The sequence below is a fragment of the Onychomys torridus genome, chromosome 12, assembly GCF_903995425.1.
Source record: "Onychomys torridus chromosome 12, mOncTor1.1, whole genome shotgun sequence".
NCBI classification, from domain to species: domain Eukaryota; kingdom Metazoa; phylum Chordata; class Mammalia; order Rodentia; family Cricetidae; genus Onychomys; species Onychomys torridus.
In genome coordinates this window covers 53,533,635-53,559,946 of record NC_050454.1, presented here as the reverse complement: position 1 = coordinate 53,559,946, position 26,312 = coordinate 53,533,635, and the positions used below count along the sequence as shown (strand labels likewise).

Genomic DNA, 26,312 nt, shown 5'->3' with positions numbered 1-26,312 from the left:
AACCTGTAAACTAGAAGCCATGAGACACTTTTATACCTTACAATGGTAAAGGCAGTGATGTTGAATGAAGTCCTCAGATGATCCATATCGTCAGATTACATCCATCAGAGAGAAATTTCCCATGATAACTACTTTACTGCTAGTTATGATTTGGCTTTGGTGGTTACTGAATAAATGCCTGGTGCACCAAGGAAACAACTTGTGCAAATCTAACTCCAAGCACATACTTCACTTTGTTGCTTCACTGCGGTTTCTTCACAAATTTGACTCACCATCCATGACAGAAATAGGAAGTGGTCATGTACACCCCGTCCCATACTTGTTTCATCCTGCATCTGTTCTAAAAGCATTGAGGTAGCATGCGAAGGCAAGGTACCAAGAGTACTTTCGCAATTTCCTTCCTTCGCACGTAGCTGAAGCAACTCAAGGCCCTAGTGGTTGATCCTAATCATGACCAGCAGTCAGGTGTGCTCAGTGTCGAACCTCCACCTCGGTCTTGCTGTACCATTACTTCTGAACTCTCTGGAGCATTTTGGGTCATTCATTACATATCTGAACTGCAGAATTCCCTAACATACAACAAGTAGGTTAATGGAAGCATTTGCTACATGCTGTCTTCTAAACATCAAGGACTGTAACATGGTTATACCATAATAAGAACTCAAACATCTTATCTTTGAATTGCCAAAGAATATTTTCCCTAAGTAAATTGAAGATTGGAAACCACTTCCTTGATCTCTAAATTTGAAATGAAATATTGATTTTATTAACATTTTAAATACTCCTTATGGTAATAGAGCTGGTCAAATGCCTAGAAATATAAACAGATGTTTATATGAAATTCTTAAGTATGATATTGTTATATTAAAAAATAATCTTATACTCTGACAATTTCATATGTGTATATAATTAACCTTGATTTATGTATACATCTGATCCCCCTTCTCACTTCCTCTGAGATCCCCAAAAGCTATACCTCCAAACTCCATGTTCTTTTATCTTTTTTGTTTTTATAATCTACTAAGTCCTATTAGGGTGTATGAAAGCATATGGACCACCTGCCAATAGCCATGTCCATTAAGGAAAAATTATATAATACATACATACGTATGTATATGCCTTAAGACCAATATATGTGCATTCATACATACCTCTGTGTGTGTGTGTATGTGTGTGTGTGTGTATGTGTGTTGTGTGTGTGTGTGTGTGTGTTTATATGTCTACACATATATCCAGCAGCAAGGGTCCTGGTTCTCAGGCTCTTATAATATTTTCACATCACCTTCCACTATAGTCCTGAACCCTAGGCATAGAGATTGTGCTGTAGCTATACCAGTTGAGGTTAATTAAACTTCTATCTATTAGACAAATAAATGGAGGAGTACAAACAGCACAAACGTTCAGCTAAGAAAATAATTTTTCATGACTTTCAATTTCATAGCTGATGGAATAACTTACCACCTTAGGTTAAACCGAGGCACACCCATAAAGTTTACAGAAGGGCACACTTCTAGGGAATTACCAAGCCTTGGAGTTTTGAGGGTTTCTTGTGTTATTCCCCTGTCAGTGTTCTGAAAATACTAACCCTTAGTTCTCAAAATACCTCAATAACTGGAGAAGTCTGTTAACCATAATCCTCATAAGTGTATTTTATTTACCCAATTATATGGTGGTGCATACAATATTGTTTTATTCTTCTTAGTTAAAAGGTTTGATATATTGTTTATTAGCACATAGTAGGTACTCAATTTAGCATTTCTTAAGTGAATTCTAACTGGGCCTCAGGGAGGAAGGCACAGAAGTAGGAGGGGAAAAACAAGCAAGAAAGAGGGTCCAGAGCTTTGGTACCTAGAAATTCTTACTGAGAATATGGCACTACTGGGTTTAACCCAAGGAGTCTATAAGCAGAAACTTTCCATGAAGCATTGGGCTAAAGCAGAGGCAGCATTTGAAACACCCACACATGCACTTCTGATAAAGCCTCCTTTTGTAAGAAAGCATGAATTTCTGACATTTACTTCTGGATATGTGGATTTGGCTTTTAAGAAAACCTGTAAGACATATTGGTGCTTATTCTAGGCTTTCTTAGTTGACACTGAATGCCTTATTTGAAGGCAGCACTGATCAGTTGGTGAGGTCATCTATCAACCAGCGATATCAAAATGTGGAATTACACTGTGTAGCAGAAAGTGGTTCATTTATTAATTAGGGTTTATAACGATGATACATTTGCTTTTTAAAAGGTAACCTATGAATAATCCTTCAAATCTGGAATTATAATTCTATTTATAGCTGGGTAAATTCAATCTATACTCTGTAGTATAGGGACAGCATTATGACGGATTAATATTATTTAACTTCAAACTGACCTTTATTCAGAAATGTAAAATTATGTATTTACCCAGACACACATATGTAGCATTAAAGAAAAATGGTCAATGAACTTGAAAGGAGCAAGGGGAGGTGCCTGGAAGGAGGAAGGGGGAAATGACGTAATTATAACCTTAAAGAATGAAAAATCATAGACATAAAAAAATTGAATTTTCTAAATAGTCTCTTATTTTTTATAATGAAAATCCAAAATATTCTGTTTTATTTCATTTATTGGTTCAGATATTTTCCTCTTGTACCTTCCTATTTAATATGTTAAATTCTTTTATTTTTATATAAACTAAGAAAATGTTTTGTTTTTCAAATTATGATGCCCTTACTGATTTGTAGGCATGCAAGATTAATGTAGACATGCCAAAGGTGAGAGAGAGGAATAATGTCATAGAATACAGCACTGAGAAGGTAGTACAGAGTTGCCAAATAATTACGGTAAGGTAGGAGAGGGGAAAAAAAGAAACCTTTACCCAAGTAGACACTGAAGTCACATCCTGGCCAAAGGAGGAAGTGCTAGATCACAGGGCTCAGAGCTATCTGGTGCTGCACATCAGACAGAAACTGCTGTCAGTTTTCAGTTGTCTCTGTAACAGCAGAAACTGTCCTCGCTAGAGGTGGCTCAAATTCAAAATGCTGAAGAGGAAGCCATCCAATGCCTCAGAGAAGGAGAAACAGCAAAAACCAAAGGTAAGGTGATTTCTAATATAGTTAAATAAACCAAGACTTCTTACTAGAAGGTAAATACATACATATAAACACATAACACACATACACACCTTATACACACCCCACACATGTACACATACTATACATATTCACATACACAAACCCACTCACTCAAACACACACACACACACACACACATTCAAACATACACACACTAACACACACCATACACATACACACACACACACACCATGCATGTGCATGCATACACACACACACAAAAAAAAAACCCCTACACTATTACAAAAAACAAAACAAAAACAAAAACAAAAAAACCCTACACTATTACCCCACACACATATACATGATATTTTATGTCATTTGTAAGTTAATTCCAGTAGAGAACTTAGGGCATCACAATATGTATGGGAAAATTCACTTGGCAAAATTAGATACCAATGGGTGATTATGGTCTTCACAATTGTGTTAGACTCAATTCCTTATGTTGGTAGCTAAGTTTGGGTTCAGATAATTTCAGGGAAATCATTTGGTTGTCTCTGCTTCAGCCATTGATAACATGGACTCTCTTTGCACAATTTTCATTACTGAGGTAATCAATATCTTCCCAGAGTACTGAATACATTATTTTATCTGTTAAATTCTAGCCATTAAAAATATGTAACTTTAAGAAGACTGTAAAAAGGAGACTTTTTGGGTTATTTTTGTTTTGTTTTGTATTTTGAGTGTCATACTATGATATCTTGTTGTAGCCATGCATTTATACATTGCCACTAGAGAACATACTGTATTCTATTTTGAGAAGCCACAAAATTTATAAGTTATTAAATTTGAGAAGCCAGTCTTATGTAGAATGTTCTTTTATTCTTTCCCTTGATAATAATTGCCACCAAAATATAGAAAAAGCTGTTTACATTCTATTATAGCACTATAATTAATTTTACCAGTCACACTAATTTCTTTAGTATGAAATTCTGATGTCAGAAATGTTCCACTATGTTTACACAGTTTTAGTAAACGGAGTTTCAGTTCCTCCATATACAAGAAGGGAATGTGACTCCTGTCTAAGGAAGACACAAAAGATCTACCAAGAAACTGGCCTGAAGTACAGGATGCTGCTGTTTATACTGATTATCTACCAGATAACATTTTCCACATCCTGACCCTCAGGCATTCATTCTTTGTGCTGTGCTTTCAAGAGTGTGTGTGTGTGTGTGTGTGTGTGTGTGTGTGTGTGTGTGTGTGTGTGTTTTAATTGTGACATCAAAAATGAGGGAAATATTATCTAATCATCTGGTGTATTTTGAATCTGTAAATTTAGGGTTGTAGATGTAGCTGGGTGGAGAGCACTGATGGTGTCTATCAGTTCAATCCTCTAGTTCTACAGACACAGGAGAAACCTGTGCTACCTAATGTTACCTTAAATAAAATCTAATGAAGTTTTTATTCAAATAGAATATCAGTGGGTACTGAATTAGGTGGCAATAAGAAGTTCTGGGATGCTATTCCATATTTAGATGACTCTATGTAATGAAAATGTAGCATCTTCTAATGAAATGCTAAGTCTGGGTACAGCTCAGTCTATAAAGTGCTTTCTATGGGACCATTTTAACATCAGAACCTATGTAAGAAAGTACCAAGTGGTGCTATGTGCTTGTAATCCCAGCACTGGGGAGACAGATACAGGCAAAATCCTGGAGCAAGCTGGACAGCCAGCCTAACCTAATCAGCAAGACCATGGATTTTCTAACCAGTGAGAGCCACTGTTACAAATACCAAGAGACAATGACTTAGGGTGAATATCACCTGGGCTGTCTAATGGCCTTCATACACACACACACACACACACACACACACACACACACACACACACGGAATGAATTGATAAATATCTGAGAAGAGATGTGTTTGATTTAAACATTTACAAAAATTATGCATGTATCAAAACATTATATGGTATCCAGACTACATACAATTTTTAATTTTCTTATATATCAGCTGAAAATAAAGGTAAAGAAATAGACTTTGCTATTAATATTTTCTAATAGGTTTTATAGTTGTGACACTGGAATATTTACGAATCTAATATGCGATAATACATTTTAGAGAATGCTATATACAAAAATGTATTATTTTCTTTTGTTTATAATACTTATCAATAAACATACCAATGAGTTAAACTTGAAAACAAAAAAATATAGCTTTCCCACATCTTATTTTATCATTTATGATGTATCTCTGTTTTATATACTGTTTTCCTATTTTGCTAAATTTTATTTTTTATTTAAGTAGTTTATATGCAAGATGGATATCATACAGGTATATTATTAAACAATAAACATATAGGTTGAGGTGTCCTTCCATATTGGGTACCCAAAAATATCTGAAGACACATTATAAAATACTTAACTATATATATACTAAAAGGTTAATACATTCTTACAAATTTAGTGTGTCCCAGAACTCCATCTGGCATAGGCAATTTCCAAATAAAAATGAAACTTGATGAACAGTGGCTAAGCATTCTCTATTTATATTAGTTAAAAATAACCTTTTTTTATACACCATGCTTTCCTCCTTGAGTTTTATTTTTGCTATTTTAGCACTGGTGCTCAATGCTGACAGTGATGTAGAGATTTGTAAGCATATCCATATGCAGACTCAATAACCTTTTATCTATAGTGTTTATATGATCTATAAATGCTCAAATAATTATAGGACATAGTTTTTCTTGTGTTTGTCTAACATGTTTATTTTTGCTGCCTGTGTTTATTATGATTTTATTATATAACAGTTGTTCTATGTGGGTTTTCTACTCTGTTTTAATACTTGCTACAACTCTGTTAGAGAATAACTCTTTGATAGCCTCATAAATGAATGGGCACATAAAAATTATGTATATTTAACAAAACCAGTTACCTTAACCAAAGATATATAGATAAAAATTTGTCATATAAAAATATATAATACCAATTTCTACTATTCCAATACTGGATGTTGTACTGCCATTGTCTCTGTCTGTTTTAAATGCCAGATGAATTTTTTTTTGGTTGTTTTTTGTTTTTTGAGACAGGCTTTCTCTGTGTAGCTTTGCGCCTTTCCTGGAACTCGATTTGGAGACCAGGGTGGCCTCAAACTCACAGAGATCCTCCTGGCCCTGCCTCCCGAGTGCTGGGATTAAAGGCAAGTGCCACCACCACTGGGCCACCAGATGAATTTTAAAGAGACCAGGGAGACTCCATCTTTAGGGAACATTTGTACTTTGAAAAGGAATTTAGGGTTTCTCTCCTCCAACTAAATTCAGGAATTTCACCTATGGAATCTCTCCAGATTCTAAATCTGCCTGAATTTCAACATTTAGAATTATGTACATTTTTTTCTTAATTGCCAAATGGATTAAAAATATTATTATTTGCTTAGCTTTCCAACGTAGTAGGCTCTCGATTGGTATTTAAAAAATGAAAAGTTTCCTGAGTCTATTCACTGTGATTCTTGGTAGCAGGTTGTTCGTGTATATGTGTTTCAATCCATCTTTCATTGACTTTTGAGTGTTAAAGAATAACTTCAATATACCCAAGGTTGTGCAAGACCCTTAGGAAACTTGGTATTCTATCATGGTCAACCTTTGTTCCAGGGGACAGAACATGCTAGAAAGTTTGGAAAGAAAAAGAGAATGAACCACATAGATGAAATTTGGAACTGTAATTAGGACAAAGCGTCCTTAATTTGTCCTGTGTGGTAATCGGTGTAAATGCATTTTAGCCAGGATCTTCTCGGAGTTAAGAAGATTCAATACCACTGTCATTGTAAAGGGAAACATTGGAATAATGGCACTTCTTGAAATAGCTTTTTTAAAAAGGCTCTTTTTAATCTAAAGTGCATGCAAAATGAGACACCATTAGTGTCACAGATGCTAATTTTCACTAGCAGTGACTGAAGTGGCGTTCTTCCCCATTTGCATTTGATCCCAGCAATGATGAGAGGTGATGGGTTGATTATGAGCTGTTTTCACTGTACTGCCCGCTGTGCAAATTTATGCTCCTAGACAGGATGACACATAGTTGTGGCATTAAAGAGCTTTCTGCATTGCTTTTTTGTATCAAGGCTGTTAAAATGCACTTTAACTCTTATTTAACCAGGTACAGGAGAACGGAGGACATTTTCATTTGCATGAGGAGCCGATGTCCATTAATTCTTTCATTAATTATTTGAGAAATTTATACAACAAATTTGATCATATCACCCCGAAATCCTTCCAGATAAAGCACAGGTATTATACCTGTTTAAAGTTCAACATTTAGGACCGTGTTAAAGTTTTCTTGCTGGTCAAAAATAATCAATTCTATCTTTTAAAATTATCTCACCAAGTCCAATTTGTGTTACCTATACATTCATGGGGTTGGTGTCATCCACTAGGGTGTGGTTAACCTACCAGGGGCACATCTTTAGAGATAACTGACTCTCTGTTGTCCATATAATCATGGGATTGGGATCATCCTCTAGGGTATGGTTGACCTATCAGGACCACACCTTTAAAGAAAATTGTCTCTCCATCCCTCAGAAACTATCAGTTGTCCATAGTTCCTCTGTTAGGGGTGGGACTTTGTGAGACTCCACCCACCACGGTGGAGCTTTATCTACTGCAGGTCCTGTGCAGACAAACACAAGTGCTGGGAGTTCAGGAATCAGGGCTTTTGTCGTGGCCAGAAGACACTGTTTTACTCCCTTCCTCCCTAACCTCTGACTCACACTATCTATCTATGCCCTCTTTCATAATGGTCTCTAGAGCTTTGTGGGTGGGGTGACATAGATGTTCCAATTTGTGGCTGCACAGTCCTCTGACAATCTGTAGATTGATCTAGTAGGAGTTTCAGCATTAACCACTACCCAGTGCACAAAGATACCTCTCTGATGAAGTCTGAGAGCTACACCAATCTATTGATAGAAAGATAAACATTTAGAGGACAGTTTGGTGCTGTGTCCACTTAACAGAAGAGTACTTTTAGGGCCACCACTGTGGCCTTGTAAACTCTTCAATGACAGTTCTTGAGCAGATTCAGGCATGAATTTCCTGAATGAATGAGGCCTCAAATCTAACCAGAAAAGTTTGTTACCCCCTAACTTTTGTGCCTCTGTTGCACCCATGGACATATCTGACCATGTTGTTGATTAATGTAGTTAATGGGGTTCCCAGTAGGGTAAACTGTGATAACCCTCTACCCCATCACACACATAATACTTTCCAGTATTATGAAAGCTAGCCTGTAGAGAGGAAGATTTCTGATTAGTACCAACTGGATTTCCCACTATCCAATATCCAAATATGTGGTGTCTACAGACATAGGGTATTGGCATCAAGTTCCAGTAGACAACCAAGAGTACTGGTGATAGCCTGTACTATTTGAGGGAATCCCCAGAACACACTTGACCAACAATTCAAGGGAGGTATCCCACACCTAGTACCATTAACTTTAAAAATCTTGCCAAGATCTCAATAAGGTAGCACTATTTTGTCCTTATATAGAGAGTGGTGTAATCCTGTACATGTGAAATATTTCACTCAAGGTTAAAAACTATTTTGGATTTTATATTGTCATATCCTTCTGTAACCAAATATGTGCCCTACAGTTGCTGCTGTTTCTCCTTGGGTTTAATTATAAGATACTAATTTAGATGAACTCGGTTGACTGTTTAGCTTTTCAAATAATAAGAGTTGAAAAACTGTTGAACGATCAAGGAGAAGTAGCATCTTGAGTGAGCTGTTAAGAAGTCCTAGAAACTGTCCTCTGTTTGTACAGATGGCATCCCTTTGAGCAGCACACACACTTTAAGTACTTGTACTGAATGTGCTACTACCCTACACCACTCTTGTATTCAGTTGTGCCCATATTCTAAGAAGAAATGGCTCATTTTACAACTCACACATTGAAAAAAAAATCTCCCATCAACACACAACTTCTGAAGGGCTTTTACCTTGTCCTTCAAAACACATTTATTTCTATTAATTTTATAGTAAATTTTAGGGTGCTTCAACTGAAATATGAACTCGTAGCTTATTCAGTTCACTGTTAAATTGATTAAAGTTTTGAACTCATTTCTTTGGAGTGATGAACACTCTTTCAAACAGATCAGTATTTTGCTTTAGATTTTTCCTCTCTTATACAATGAATTTCCAAAATGGAATTTTAATCTTCAGCACAAGTAGCAAAGGATTTGGGACCAAATAGACTGCCAATATTTTTAAAAAGCACTAAGTATGCAGAAAAATCACAAGATGGTGAGAAAATTAAGAGAGCATAGCTTCCCTGTTCTAGGATTTTGATATTACATCCCATAGGAAGAATATATAGTCCCTGCCTCAACTACTAATGCACTTGGTGTGTTAAAACTCAATGTACTCAAGCATCTGTCCCTTAAGTCCTTCCCTGATTTAACGATAAATGGTTTCATTAGCAAGAGGGAATCAAGTCCATAAACAGTATATCTAAGATTCCAAATAAATACTAACAAACTGATCTATTTCTCCGGCTTGCTAGTATTATGGACTAGGGTGGATTTTTAGAAATAAGTCATTCACATTCATTTCTTAGTAGAGGAAAAAAAAAAGCTGTCCTCCATTAAGAAAAATGGATGTTTTGAAACTATTTGTGGTGGTAGGTAGGCTGATTCTTTAATAGATGAAGAAAGCTATTGTCTGTATAGTTCACTCTACCTCGACCAAAATCTACAGGAGACCAACCCATCATGGACCTTCCAGCTTTGGCCTGTAGATGGATGCCCCCATGTTGTCCTTTGCTGTGCATTTTTTGTTCCAGGATCTCTTTTTGTATCAATGACAGCATCTTATAAAGAAACCAGGACGATTTGATTGGGGAACACCTAATGGTTACAGATTTTAGTTAAAGATCTCTTTGAAGTTCTTAACTTCACACAGTTCCCTTCTGAAACTCTCAAGTTAGAAGACAGCACAAGTATTTGGGGGCAACACAGTTTAGCCACTGACAGCCCAAGAGCTCCCTCTACTAGGGATGCACCTTTGATGTTTAGCTGCTTCTTTTCTTCCAGTTATCCTTGGTCCCTTTCTTTTGATGGATGCCTCCCACTTGACCTGTACTCCTGTATACGTTTCCTGGTTCCCCTTTCTCACATGCTCTTTCCACGCTCTCATCTTTTCTCACACAAATGCACCTCTGCTCTATTTCAGTAGCTTACATACAGCATCATTTAAAACATCTAAGAAAAAGATCTGCTCTATTATGCCCTTCAGCAGTGATTTATGATTGCATATTAGGATCCTCTGAGGTGCTTTACAAAGATACCCACTACTTCACAGTCTGGATTAGGTGCTTCATGATGCCATGACCACATTCTCTGCTGCTCTTACTCCGGAATGACTCTGGGTCTTCATGAACTCATACCTATTTCATTACCTAGCCAGACTGTCATCTCAAGAAAGCCTGCATCAGTCACTCCAGCACCTAGTAGCAATGGTTAGCTGGCAGAGGAGTAGGCAACACGGACCAGAGTCACACAGAACTAGGTTGAAGGTATGGTTTTGGTCTTTCCTAACCAGAGGATTGTGAGGACTTTATTAGATCTTATTTTAGCCTTGGTGTTATGATTTGAAAAGAAGGACACATTAAAGCCTGTCATGTAGGCTTGTTGTAGGTTTTTAGCATAGGTATATTTCCTGGCCTTGGTCTATGTTCAGTAGATGTTCTTTCCCCCTTTTCTAATTTTGTAATATTTATTTCATACTTTCTCTGTTTTCCTGGATATGGTTAGCTTCACTCCAACCAGCTCTCATGTCAAGAACAGGAGATGGATCTTACTCATACTTGTACCCTTGGACTTGAGGGAACTCAAGAAGGATTGAACTGAGTCTTTCTGACTTCCAGACTACACTGGCTTTCTATTTCTTTTGCTGACTACCACCAAATGCTTTATAGAGTACAAAATTGTAGTGGTTTTTCAGTATACGTGCACTGAGTGTGGCATGACTAATGGGTAATATCAGTCATTTACAGAAGTAACCTACTTCAGAGAAGCCTGAAAACCCATCCACGATAAAGATCTGGGCAACGCACACATAAAAACAGAGCAACCGTTTCTCGAATCGGAATGTAATAAAACAAAACAACAATCAAATAGTGTATTATAATGTAAAAGGAGTAAAAAATTGTTAGCAGGATTAGTGTTGCTTTGTAGGGAGCATTATTTACACACACACACACACACACATATGTATGTATGTGTGTGTGTGTGTGTGTGTGTGTGTGTGTGAGAGAGAGAGAGAGAGAGAGAGAGAGAGAGAGAGAGAGAGAGAAATTTACACCCATGACTCCAGAGATACACAGAGCAGAAGCAAACATCCCATTTAGCTCTGCAGACTTGCTCACTAACGTGAGATGTGACTGGCAATAACATCATGTCTGTGGTCTTGATGCAACTTAATTGACTTCACCATTATCCAGCCACACTAAGCAAAGTGGGTCCCAGCGCTGCCTCAGGTGACATTTCTTCCAGGGAAGGTAATTCTTTCATTAGCCTGCAGCATGCATGCTCTTTGAGAGAGGAAGTTCTCACAGGAGATGTTCGACGTGTCAACATCTGGTATCTTTGTGTCCAAGTGAGTCAACCTGAAGTTGTTTATTTCTGTAAGCTTGACAAAATCCCCAGGCTGACCTAGAGACTGGACCAGTGTAAGGGTTTCCTAGGAGGACTTACTCAAATTACTAACTGGTGTCACTTCTAATGTAATAAAGTGAAAAACAGTAAATAATGGATTTCATTTCTGTAATTGTGTAGTTTGACTTTCTAGAATAAGACTCAAGGCATATTTAGACAATATAAAATGATATTTTATAATTTGTAGTGATTGAAGTGGGATATTAAGTTCTAAAGAATATACTGAAATATTAAAGGGATATTTCCAGGAATATATTACTGTTACAGTTGACTTTCAAGAGTAAAAACAATAAAAATGTAATATATTCCTAAATTTTTAAATCTTGTAATGTTTATGCTTACATGTGTTCTTTATTAGAGCTGCATAGCTCTCATTTTCCTTTGGCTCAATGATAGCTTTTGTTTGGGTTGTTTAAGTTAGGGTATCTACAAATTACTCAAAGATTAGCTCATTATTATTACCTCATTATTAATATCTACCAATTTTAAAGTAGCCATTAGTAATGAAACAAATGTTTATAATTTAAGAAATATTCCTCCAGAAGTAAATGTACTGCAATTACGAGACATGTCATTGTAGGTCACAGAGTGTTCGTTAGCTTAATTTATTTCTATCACTCTCTGTAGCCCTCAATACACTGAAATACACACACAGCCAGATGTAAATCTGGTGAAGGAAAAACACATTTGATAATGAAGAAGGTTACAAAACCCAATGGTCTCTTCCAAAAAAAATCATAGCACCCAAGCTTCCTACTATTTTTTCCCACATATTCTTTCCCTGTTCGGAAATGCATATCATATATTTACCACACATAAACACGTCTGTTCTTACTAAGAAAAAAAAAAAGAAAGAAAGAAAACGTTTACATTCCTAAGCCCTGTGGCAGCAGTTGCTGGCTGGGAAGGGATGTTTATAAGCTTTATGATATTAACTGCAGCACTCAACCCCATGCAGCATAAAGCATGCAAAAAAAGAACTTTCTGTCAGTTTTATTATTTCTAAAAAGGTTCCCCTTGAAGCAGAAGAGTGACCTTGCTTTGCTGAGCTGACATATGCCACTGGATTAATGGTAGAGCTCAGCTGAAGGGACGCTCACAGACACATTACAACTCCAGAAGCTGGGCTGCCTGTGCCCATTAATCAGGGCCACCAAAATCAAGCATCAAACCCACCCATTTAAAAGTAGTAAAAACGACTTAAAAAAAACTTTTTGGGAATTAGCTTATTGTTTGTCATGACTTGTGTCCAAGGAGATCACTGCATGGCTAAAATATCCTTTGAGGAGACCTTTAGAAAGGTCATTTTGTACCCAGAGGCCACTTGAAAGCAGAGCTTGTTTAAGATGTAGGGGACTTACATGGTGAGTGCCTGAGTGTTGTTCTGGGGAAATTATGGAACAGATTCTTTCTTCCCAAGTAAATTTCCACACCTTTATCTATTTCTTGGTGATGGTATTATACACAAACTTCATTTCTTTGTAATCATATATATTACATTAATAAATAATATTTTATTATATATTAATATATAACGTATTAATATATTAACCCTGATGATTTAGTTGTAGCAATACATGATTGACAAGCTTGCTAGGGGATATTTTTTAGAGACCTAAAGTTCAAATCAACATATTGAATGATTTAATATCTTAAAAGTGTGTCTTGGGCTTGGGAGTACCACACATTTTTTCACAATGTTGATCATGATTTCAATAAAAAATTCCAGCAGTTTTTCCAATTCTAATTATTGAAAAGGATAAATAAAGGTCTTTGATATTAGCTTCTATAAAGAACAGAACAATAAATAAGTAGAGATGTTACTCTTATCTTTTTTGAACTCACCTAATACCAAAATTTATTGGGTTTACCTTCTGCTTCATACTTTTTCATTGAGAATAATGCTGATTTATATAAAACTATCATATAATTCCACCTGCAAGTTGTTCCAAGTTGAAAAATTAGGCACTTATTAGGAAACCAAAGAGAGCTTTTTAATTTACAATTTGGGCTAATGTAGCAAGGTAACAGTATTTGAAGTTCATCTGCTAAACAATAGTTGTCTTTTTTTCTTCTATTTTTGATTTTTTGAGACTGTGTTTCTTTTGTGTAACAGCCTTGGCTGTCCTGGAACTCACTTTGTAGTCCAGGTTGGCCATGAACTCACAGAGATCCACCTGCCTTTGCCTCCTAGAGGTGCTGGTATAAAAGGAATGTGTCACTAAACCTAGCCTTAATTGCCTTCTTTTTACCAGAATATTAAATATTACTTTGGTTGTTAGCCATATCATACACAAAATATTATAATGCAGAACTATATATTTTCTATTGAAGTGTAGTTTTCTGACTAAAGAGAAGATTCAATTCAGTAATAGCATGACCAGTTAAAACCATATTTAATATTTAGTCACAGATTAAAAAATCAAATATGCACAAAAGTTATCTTCTAAACTTATTGGAGAAGAATGTATGCTTTTTTTTTGTCGCTGGAAATTTGAATCATCTATCCTTTACACAGCCTCCCTGTACCACAGTACATAGAAACCAAGATTAGTAGTGTAAAAGTTGCTGAAGGAAACTGTCCATCTTTGGGTAAAGATGGCAGATTTATAAGTCTCATTACCTTGCTTCCTCATGGCTTTCTCTCCTATGTCCTACATCTTCCCAAGCACTAGCTGTATCCCATAACCACTATACACACAGGTAGCCAGGAGTGCTTAAGCCTAGAAGTGGCTTCTGAACATTTTCTGTATGACTCCTCATAAAGTTTTTAAACAAACTGTCTACACTAGCATACTGGCATTTAAATTTAAATTTACTTGCTAATTTTTAGTTTGAGATATTGTCTACTCAGACAATAAAAATATCATCTAGTGAAATAACAGTGTACCAAATTTAAAAATTATTAGAGTGATTATGTCCATTAGACAATATTTTTTGTCCCTCAAAAGTTAGAGAGGGAATTATAGTTTACATTAGTCATATTTTTGTCTTTCAGGAGTCCTTTTCATATATACTAAATGTTGCACCCCTTTTTGTTATTTTATCATTATTTAAGCAATGTTACTTTTGGATTTGGTGATTTGCAAAGAGTATCTCAGTAAACAACTACAGAATATCTTAGAATAAAGAATTTTGAAGCACTTAAAATTGTATTAATTTGAGATAATCTTTTGTCCAAAGATTTTGATTATTTAATGTAATAGTCTGCCTAAATTAAAATTATAGGCATGGGCCAATACATACATACAGAACAGTATTATCAGGGTTGAAATTTTGTTTGTTTGTGTGTGTGTGTGTGTGTGTGTGTGTGTGTGTGTGTGTGTGTACTCACCAGTTTAACTGTGTGGGTTCTCATGTAAATATGTGTACATGAATGTGGACACTGGAAAACAACCTTCAATATTCTTGGTAACCACATATACCTCATTTGAGACAGGGCTTCTGACCTGGTACTCACAAATTGAGGCTGAACCTGCTGGCCAGCAAACTCCAAATGCATCTCAGTCTGCCTTAAGTGTTGTGTGTAGCATCATACCCAACGTTTTTCAGTGGTGTGGTGATCAAATGTCCTTAAGTTTGTCAGGGTTGAGCTTTACCATTGCGCCATACCCCATCACATGGTTGCCATTTTTAAAATGTATAATGTACAGAATTCAAAATTTAAAATTTATGTTTTACATAACTTTTAAAGATTGTTCATAGAAAGTTTTGCCACATGATGCTTCCTACTTGAAAAAAGTGTATTTAAAGCATATCAAGGTATTACTTATGAGCTCCCTTCAACTAAAACAGAATAGAACAATTTCTACTGAGTTCCTAGAACTGTAACATAACTTAAGTGTTTGGTTGCATTATAAAATAATGAAACATAGTGGTAGATCATGGAGAGGTAAAGTTGAGAATCTTAACTACTTGAGTCTTTTTACTCTGAGAACTTGTTTAATGTATTAAATTAGCTATTATGAATATAATTTTTGTATTGACCATTTTCTGTTATTATTGAAGTTTTTCCCATCTCCCTCCTCTGAAGTACCTTCAATTTACAGAAAACATTTTAGTAGCACATAAAATTCTAAAATTAAAGTTTCAATACGGAAATTCTGAGCAAACATTAGAACTCAGTGGCAGTATCTGCACACTCTTGATGTACTTTGCAGTTGAGATGAAGCTAATGAGGTAGAGAAGCCAGACTCACACTGGAAATATCCATAACACTGATTTGTGTTGTTTTGTTTTGATCATTTTACTTACCTCTGTGTTACCTTTATACAAGGTTGTAGTTTTAGTGTTGAAGGCATGAATTTTCAGTTCTGGTTGTTTTTTTAGCTTGAAGTTCCCTGACACCCCAGATACTGTCTTCCACTGGTACCACATGATGCTGTAATTATTTAACACTGAGGCAATCCTAACAGATTATTTTAAGTGAGTTAAATTTGGTTCTCACTCTCCACCCTGTTAACACCTGAGTCAGCCAGAACAATTAAATCCTCGAATGCTTTGGAATAAAGGCTGACAGGCTTATAGAGATTTATCTTATTATAATACAATATTTATGGTGAGCTCAAACAGGATTTTGATCTGAAGAATGGATACTAACAAATGTCTTATGAGTAATATTTAGATGTGAGAACTTGTTGGCAGTAAGTATGTATAATTTTTAATTCGCCAGGCTACTTCAAAATACTGTGGGTGTCTGACTCACAGATACAAACATTTCCTTTGAAATGGATTGAGACTTCTTCTACTGGTTACTTACTCAAATTTGAAAGTCATGGCATAGATAAGATTTTATCTGACATCCCTAAAAGCTGGTATCTGGATAAGAAAGAAACAGAAGGTCAAATCGCCCAGTTTGGGGCAGAAGCTTGACTCAGTTCTAAAGGAGATGGCATAGTTTCCATTCATGTTCCTGATACAGACAGGTGAGTGGTTCAAAAAGACTATTTAGTTCCATCCTTCCATCCTGTTCACAGAACAGCTAATTTGAGAAAAGAAAAGACTGGACTAAAAGTCTGTGAGGGATGGCATGGCCGAAAGGATCACCTTTCAAGGAGGTTTTGTGAATCTGTTGCTTTGTTTTTTATTCAAGTGTAACCCTTACACCAATATTGTTGTCCAGAAGGACCAGTGATTCACTGAGAATGCTGCTGCTTGCATATGAAATAACAATGTAAGAACTGAGGTTGTTATGCCAAACTAGAGATGACTGGAGACCAATGGGTGGATTCCCCAACTGTTACCTGCTTTGTGTACGAGAAGCACATCCAAGTCTGTGTTCCAACACTCCAGTTGACATTTGATCCCCGAAGGAGACTATGTGAAAAAGGAAACCTGTGATCAAGGGACCGTGTACAGACAATCCCAAACCATGCTTATATAAGAACATTAGTTGTGCAAAAGTAGGTTTAGAGTTCAGGAGGCTGAAGGGATGACGGCTCAGTGGTGAAGAGTGTTTATTGATCTTGCTTTGTTTTATAATAACTGGTAATAAGTTTTCGCCTGAAACAATCAACTCAATTTAGAGTTAGATAGATTTGTTTCTTTTGGATTTTAAAGTTTAGGGATTTTTATTTTGATTGAATTTGATTTACGAATTTGTCAAACTTTTATACAGTTTTTTGAGTCTTTTATTATTAAGGAAAATTTTTTTATTCATTTTACATACAAATCAAAGATCCCAGTCTTCCCTCCTCCCATCCTTCCAGCCTCCCCTCCCAATCTACCCCTATTCCCTCCTATAAAGAGGTTTTACACAGTTTTGTATTAAAATCAAAGAAGCAAAGTATATTCAGTGAAATATATTTCCTTTCCTGTCAGCCCCCCTCATTTGTTCTGACATATCCCTGTGAGAGAAACCCTGTGCTTACCTTCATGAGACATACACTTAGATGAATGGTAGCCTGCTCTGGACATCATTCTCTGTTCTGTTCTTTTCACTTTCAGTATATCCCAGGGATCATTCTACTGAATTAGGCACAGATGAATTTCACTATTTTTCCATTGATACATACACATGCTACTCATTTAGTATCCTCTTGATGAATACTGGGGTGCATGGGTTTTTGGGTAAAGTATTACAATGACTGTGATGTGTATGTATATACGTATTCATTCATATGGAGAAATTTAGAAATTTAATTGCCATGACAAAATATAAATACATATGAAAATTTATAGGATGTTGACAAATTTCCCTCCACAGCTATTGTGCCCTTTTACAAGCGATTTTCTAAGCATATAAGAAGGACTGTACACTTTATTTTGCTGGGGTTGAGCTGGGTTTGAACCTAAGACACTGAACATGTAAAGCATGTGTTCTGTTTTTGTGCTGCACTCCAAGCCCTTGATTATACTTACACACAATGTAAAAAGCAAACATGATCTAATGCTACCATTATCAAATATTATCTAACATGTGACTTGCTTTTTTATTCAAGCTGCTTTTTCCAGAGACAGTTCTTCCTGTAATTGCTTAATCTTGATGGAAGCTTCTTCCACCAGCTAGTATCTGCACAAATGATTACACTAAAATAATACAAATTCGTGAATATTCAAACATATTCTCATTTATTAAAGACTACTGTTCAATGTGGGTGGCTGGGGAGCGGGAGGAGGGGAGAGAGGGGCTCTGTGGTTGTCATGTAAAATGAATTAAAAAAAATCTTAATTAAAAAAACTGCCATGCAGGAAGCAGACTTTGCTTCCACATATTTCACCTTTTCACTATAAAATTTGACAGCAGAAATTATAAATCCATTTTATTTCTATACCTCATGGTAGGCATTAACTCCTTTCTGACATAACAGCAACTAACTTTCAGACTGGGTAATGAAATATGTTAAATGCTCTGTAAATAAATACTGAAATTTGCTTCTTAAGGGAATCCTAGGATGGACAGACTGATTCATCTACCTTAAAGTTGTTGAGGGATTAGTACTGACAGTACTGACAAAACCCAAAGAAGTAGGTTTTTTTTTCTTTTAAACTAAAACCACTATTCCTGTATCTGCTTTTCTTTCTTGGTATAATGGGGGCAGAATTAATTATAAAAGGTGGTGGCTATTGATTACTTAATGGAAGAATATAGTGTAGAGAAATGCTGAAGTGAATTTATTCTGTGCCCTTCCATGCAGCAGGCCCCATTATCTGGTAGTGGGAGGCATTTTTGTAACTCTCATTAATATGGAATAGGCAGCATCAGGCTGGATAGAGGCTACTAGATTGCCACAGGCCTATGTTCTAGTAGGCCTTAAGAATGTCTCAAGAGTACAACAGGGTAATAGAGGTCCTTGATGTACTCATGTGTAAGCAGGACAATAGTTCCCTCACTTCCTTCTAATCTCCGATCACTGATGGTCTGATGGAAACACCTACTAGGCAAGACAAAGTGATGCACGCTCTGGGTATATCTCTAGTTTGCTAAGCTCTGTATGAGGTGACTTGGTATTTTCCGCCGTGGAACACAATTTCAGCTATCTCAGCTCTCCTCTCACCACAAGCAAGAAGAGCTGTGGGCTTGTTCAGTAGAGAAGGCAAGTAAGTCAGCAAAAGGCGCTGTGTCTGCTCCTGCAATCACTCTTGGAACAGTATTCTAGAACACAATGTCCATCAGGCTAACACTTGCTATGTGGCCAGGATCTATTTATTTCAACTCAGTTTATAAAGGAAATGAAGAGTTTTCAAGGCAACTGGTGGTGAGCCGTGTGTCTAAGCACTTGGATTCTATGGTTAAAGTGGACTTTGATTTCTGAGCAGACATGTGGAAATTATGTAGATTATTCACTACTGCTCTTGACCTTTTTTCAAATTACAAGGTTTCCTTTTCAGGAAAATCTATTCATTTCTAAAGCAGATTTCCTTGGAATGAGATATAATTTAAAGGTATCTTCTTTGGATTTATAGGTACACACACATACTCATAAATGCATTCACACACACATACACATGCACACAAACCATAAGATTAGATACCTGCCATCCTAAACAATGCATAAAGTCAAACTGATAGTGAGAAAGTCAATTTTTTGAATCAGTGATTTTGAAGAATTTTGAGAATGTATTCAGGAGGGCCATTTACTTCAAAGCCTCTTAAGGTTATTTATAATTACCTAAGTAGAGTGAATTTGCATGAGAATATAAATTTTAGTCTGCTGATAACATGTTGAGCTCGTCCCTGAAATCAGTGAGGTAAGCTGACCTGCACAATGGGGGATAGGAAATGGGATCTCAGTGCAATTCCATGTGAAATGTGAAGACATTCAGTGTTACTGTGGAGCTTACACTGTGTATGCATACGTGTTAGGTTTATCAATAGGCCCACATCTATGTATGCACATTCTGATTATCAGAAGAGAAGTTAAAGTTAACAAAATTTACTAATGGGAAGTGCATTTATCTTAATTTTAGTTTTACACAAACTTAGGAGGCAGAAGAAAGATAACTCAGATGTTTGCTTTGTTTCACTGTTGATGCATCTTTATTGTCAGCTTTGTTAGTAAATACTGCCTGTCCTTTCCTAGAGCAAACAAGTTAGTGTTCAGCTTCTTTAAAGATGGCTTAGTTTAGAATCTTCAGAGGCTCCAGTTGCTGTGTCAAGAGATAAGTAATGCTATAAATAAATTTTAAAAAATTAACCAAGGTCTTAACCACTATTACACAAATCAAAGGAAGACATTTTGTAAGTTTTAGTATAAAAATATGAGTAATATTTATACTTTCAATGCCTTTTGAGAGCCCAGAGAAGGACTTTTCATAGCCTACATATGCAAAATGCATTTCTGAGAGGCTGTAATAAATTTATTACTTTCAGTTGTGAAAGTCACAAACCTTAAGTTTCTTTTCCTTTTCCAATTTTACAGCGCAGCAGCAGTTTTGGGAATTTTGATCGTTTTCGGAATAATTCCACATCAAAATCTGATGACTCAACTGAGGTTAGTATTTTATTCTATCTTTATGAACATTATGATAGCATATTATAAAAGTTTATAGTGTTAGGTAAGGAAATTAAATACACTTTTCAAGTCATGTAGACTTACACACAATTTTGAAATAAATGAGCAATTAAGGCCTAGTACGATGTTGGGCATTAAGAGGTAAACAGCTATCTAAAAAAACCTACTCAATATTTGGGCAGAACATGAATTTAAAGTTAGTTACTATTTAAAGATCGCTATAATTCAAAGTTGCTTTGACAATTCCAAGTCTCCTGAGCACTTCCGTGCTAAAGTAATACACATGCATGAGTTGACAGCATGCTAACTTGTTGTTCAATGGGCTTGATGGTCATTCTGATAAGATGAGCATGTAGCTACTCCACTGAACTCTGTCACTTCTAGTCTGTGCATTAAATGTCTTAGCATTACATGCATATTTGTAAACTATGCATACTTTGTGTATGTCCTAAGCAAAGCTCACCATAACATTAATTTGGTAGATAATAATAATAGCAGTGCCAATGACAGCTATAGCTAATTGAGTGCTTGTCATGAGGGAAGTATAGTGCTACCAATTTACTTATCTGTTTGGAAACTATTGGTGTTTCAATTGGACTGCTAAGTTTCCTGAGCACAAAGCATTTCTACTACAGAGTTAAAAAAAGAATCCAACCTCATCTCTGATTTTAACATCTGTCACCTTGGCCTACAATCTTATTTACTAGGTGCCACCCAGGATGAGGGACTAAGGAAATGTCCAGTAACCAGTTAGGTAATGGGAGGGAGTCTCATCGAGAAAACCAGGAATGCGGCAGGCACATATTTAGACCTAGTCCTCACCTGACCTTAACTCGGTGAACTCACTAATAGTAGCCTTTAGATAAAGAGGTTCTATAAATCTTACATACAGATGCATCTATATATCATATGTTATTTTTATGTCAGTAAGGGATATTCTAGATAAAATAAATTAAAATAAAATTTCTTATAATATTATTTTTAGTATATCCATTAACATATACCTCTATGTATAATAAATATATTTTATTGATTTATGTAATTTATATATATACACACAGACACACACACATCAGCCATCACACACACAGACACACACACATACACACACACACATATTTATGCATATATTCCTGTCTTAGTTTCTTTTCCTGCTCTTGGGATAAAATACCCTGCCAAAAGCCACTCTAGGGAGTATAGGTCTGTTTCAGAGCACAGTGAAGGATTACAGTCCATCATGGTGGGGAAGTCAAAGCTGCAGGAATGTAAAGCAGCAGCTCACACCACATGCATAGTCAAGAAACTGAGAGCAATGAATGCATGCTCAGTTTCCTTTCTCCGTTGATAAAGCCCAGCCAGGGACAGTGGCTAGAGTGGGTGGCTCGTCTCATCTCAACTCTATAATCAAGACCATCCCCCACAAGCAAGCACAGAGCTTCATTCCATAAGTGACTCTAGATCTTGCCAAATTGATTGTAAACACCAACCACTGCAATCCCTTTTAACTCTCTCTACATTTATGGGTGACTATATATAATTATATATGGACTCACATACACATATACGCATAGGCACTTACTTATGTATGTGTGTATGTGCATGTGTAAATACACAGAGCTGTGTTCTGCTATGTGGTTTTTAATAAGCCTATCAAAGTATCTCAAGCTCATTCACTGTCTTTGGAATAAGTAGTAATGGCATTGTAATTTGCTAAAGTGTTTAGCAGAGCTGATAAAGTAGTTTCCCATTTTTTCAGAAACCCAGTATCAATTCTTCCTCCTTTCCACAGATACTAACACAATGACAGGGTTTCTGTTAGCTATTCCAGAGTAGTGTTGTAAGGAAGGATGATAATGCCCACTTCATAAGGCCTGGAGACTGACAGCAATATCACTTAAGAAGATGATGACAGCAACAGATATGTGTGTATCCTATGCAGAAATCTAGTTCTGGCTAGGGAGAACTTCACAGAAAAGACAACTAATTTAACATATATGGAGACACTTTCTCTGAAGCCTCTATAGCAATGATGGCAAAAACAAACATTATTTTAAGCCTAAATAATAGTAACAATATCAATTTTAACTACATAACATACTTTCATATTTACTTCAATTAGTAAAATAATTAAAACAAGAAAGTTTAAGCAAAAAGAAAAGAAAAGAAAAAGGCTAACTAAAACTTGAGTGCCTCCAAATTTATATTTTATTCTGGTATTTGGAATTAAGCAAAGACTCTGCCTTTATAACCTTGAATGTAGTAATTAATAATGTGCAATGAGGTTTAAAATGGCTGTCCATTCATATTTATCATAGGCAATTTGGGGTAAGATATGAAGCAAAATATAATATTGATTAATAATGATGTTAACTATGTGGTTAAACTCTCATATTAAAATATTCAAGCTCACTAATCAGAAGTTTCCCATCATTTCTGATGTTCTGGGAATGACTGGCCATCCACCTATCAAGCATGGTGGGCAGTACTAAGGCAGATGGCCTTCATAGTTCATGGATTGAACATGTGAGGTACCAAGAACATCTAATCCAAATATGTCCTTCAGGGGATGGGGGAAACAGCCTCAAATTTCCGCATCAGGAATTTCATTTATTTAGAGGATACTGAGCAAAAGTTAACAGGTCTTGAAGTACTCTTGAGACTGGAATGAAACATACAGAGAAAGCCTTTATTCTCATGGAACACGTGTCATGTGGGAAATGCAGATAGCTACTAAGTGAGCAAACAAACTGTCAAATAAAATAAGGGCCCAGAAGAGGAATAAACCGGGTAAAACAACAGGAAGTGTGGACAAACATGGATAATGACAAATCAGATAAGTTCTTTCCTCTTACTCTATGTTAATTGGAATCCCAGATAGCTTATGAAGTCTGTGGCAGTTTAGAGATGGTCAAGGCAAAAGCATGTCCAAACCTCACTGAGAACCTTGTAAAGTAAAGCAGATGCACAACCAATGCAATATTTTGTTGCCGTTTCTTTCAATTTCTGTTGTACATCTGTGAGTCAGAATCACCACAAATGACGTGTTAAAACAAACTGTCCCCAAACATTGAAGATGCTGTTTGGATGTCTGATAAGTAGCCAAGTTCATAAAGAATTGTTATTATACATAGATTCTATATGATGTAATATATTTTATAAACATAATATTGATTAACAATAATGTTAATTATGTGGTTAAACTTTCATACTAAAGTATTTAACATCACTACAGAGAAGTGTCTCATCATTCATTGTATCTTACCACATGGATTTATGCTATGCTGTTGAGCTTTGTAGGCAAACAACAACCAATACTTACAAATTTTTTCTGAGTCAGAGAAGAAATCACTACTTTATTGGGAAGATTATTAATGAGCATAAGGTAACAGCAAACCAGATAAAAGACTTAATTGTTATAGATACACAATCTATGAATTATGTGAGAATTTCATTATTAGTGGATTGAGCCAGATACTATTACCTAAAGTGAATAATAACCATGCATACACACCCGGTCAGATGAAACACTGTAGATTTCAACTGATTTAGCTAACTTCCAAACTTCTTTAAACATCACTATGAACATGCCAATCTCTTTGAGATGCAAGAGGCTACTGTAATGCTCTTCACAGAAGGGTGATAAAGGATCTTCTAACCCCTCCACTAAACTACCTGCCCTCATATAACTGTAATCTCTCATGCTGCCTGATGATTACTTCTATTTTGGTCATCTTAAAAACAAGAACTAAAATGATTGTTTAATAAAGCTATTAAACCATAGCTGAATTTCTCAAGGAATTTCACATGCAAAGATGAGAACTTTCAAGCAAGTTTCTCATGCAGGTAGCCAGCTAGAAATGCTTAACAATATGTGTTCTGCCCAGAATGTGGAGAGCACAAAATGAACAAAAATCCAAACTTGGATTCTCTCTAATCTCCTCTTAGGGTTGGACACAGGGCTTAGATATGGTGTGCATGCCTAGCATTTGAAATCCCTAGCACTGAAAAACACTCAACTCAAAACAAATGATCTTTTCTTCTTTACCATTTCATCTTTTGTAAAATCATTCTACATTAGGTCCATGAAGGGGAACTAACAAATGGAAATGAAGAACAAAAGAAAACTTCAAATAATGGAGCAAATCTAGGAAAAAAAATGAGGGCTATTTCATGGACAATGAAGAAAAAAGTGGGGAAAAAATACATCAAAGCCCTTTCTGAGGAAAAAGTAAGTATATTTTCTCATCGATATTTTTATATATTTTGTAACATATTCAATCAGCTCTTTCCCTAGATCTAGACTATTTGATGCTTTATGAAGCACTTAGACATATTTTTTTTCCTTCTACTGTAATACCTAGAAGTTCTGTAGTTCTTAATAAAAATCTGTATTCTCGTGTACGTGAGTGCCACAGAGTGCACGCAGACATCAGAGGACAACTTTGCAGTCTATTCTCTCTCTCTTTCAACTTGTACATGGGTTCCTAGGATCAAACTCAAGTCCTCAGGCTTGCTCTGCAAGTGCTTTAACCACTGAGCTATTTGGTTGGCCCAGTTGTATGGTTCTCAGAGGATTATTACTCCCATTTTAAAGAAGAAAATCCACATGTCTAGTGTGTGAAGAATAGTATATTGTTTAAATTGTAGCAAGCCCCTGTAACTTATTCCTTCTTATTACCAAATACTATTTCATTTATAAATAATCTACATTTTTCCACATCTACTGGTGGGTATTTAGGCTGTTTCTACTTTGGACATAATATAATTAATGCTGCTGTAAATAGTTGTGTGTGATTCTCTGTATGAAAATATTTTTTGTTTCTTTTTTGATATATGGTAAGTCTACATCTAATATTTTGAAAAGCTGGCAACTGCTTGCCCAAAACTATGCGCAGTTTTACTTACCCAATATCAATATGTAAGTGGCTCCAATGTTTCTATATCATGTCAGCTTGTGGCATTTTTTTAAGTATCAGCCATTAGCACAGATGAAGTTGATTCACACTGTAATTTCTCAGGTATGTTTCTCTTCTAATGGATGATACTGAGATCTTTTAACGTGCTTGTTGTTTCTATCTATTTCTCTTAAGAGAAATGTCTATTTAAATATTTTGTCTGCTTTTAAATATTTGGTTATTGTCATTTAATAAGTTTTAAATGTCTATATAATTTTTGAGTAAGTCTTTTATCCATTATATGAATTATAAATGTACATTCTATTATCCTGTGAATTGCATTTTCACTTTTATTGTATTATTTGTATCCCAAATGTTTATAATTTTATAATAGTCCAACTTCTCTCTTTTTTCTTGTTATTTGCTTTTGGCATCATACTTGAAATATTGCTTAACACAATATAATAAAGATTACGTCTGCCTTTTCTCCTAACAGCTTTACAATTTTAGCTTTTAAATTTTAGTGTAAGAGCCATTTGTGGTTAGATATTCTATCTGGTGTTTCGGGGGAGGAAAGCTTCCTTCTTTTTATGTAAATATCTAGTTGACTCAGCTTCATTTGCTGAAAACTCTTCTTTCCCCATTGCATTGTCTTGGTAGCAATGTTTAAAGTCAGTTCATCATACTCAACATTGATATAAACATA

The 26,312-nt window shown here is 35.8% G+C and overlaps 1 protein-coding gene across 1 annotated transcript in view; it reads left to right on the top strand.

Annotated features, from left to right (window-relative positions):
- The first annotated feature begins 2,961 nt into the window (after positions 1-2,961).
- The window catches only part of Samsn1 (SAM domain, SH3 domain and nuclear localization signals 1), a 56,220-nt gene continuing 32,869 nt past the window's right edge, over positions 2,962-26,312 (top strand). The window contains exons 1-3 of the mRNA XM_036203445.1: positions 2,962-3,072; positions 20,619-20,690; positions 24,790-24,939. Of these exons, the coding sequence (XP_036059338.1) occupies positions 3,016-3,072; positions 20,619-20,690; positions 24,790-24,939 (279 nt within the window). The 5' untranslated portion in view covers positions 2,962-3,015. The remainder of the gene's footprint in view (positions 3,073-20,618; positions 20,691-24,789; positions 24,940-26,312) is intronic.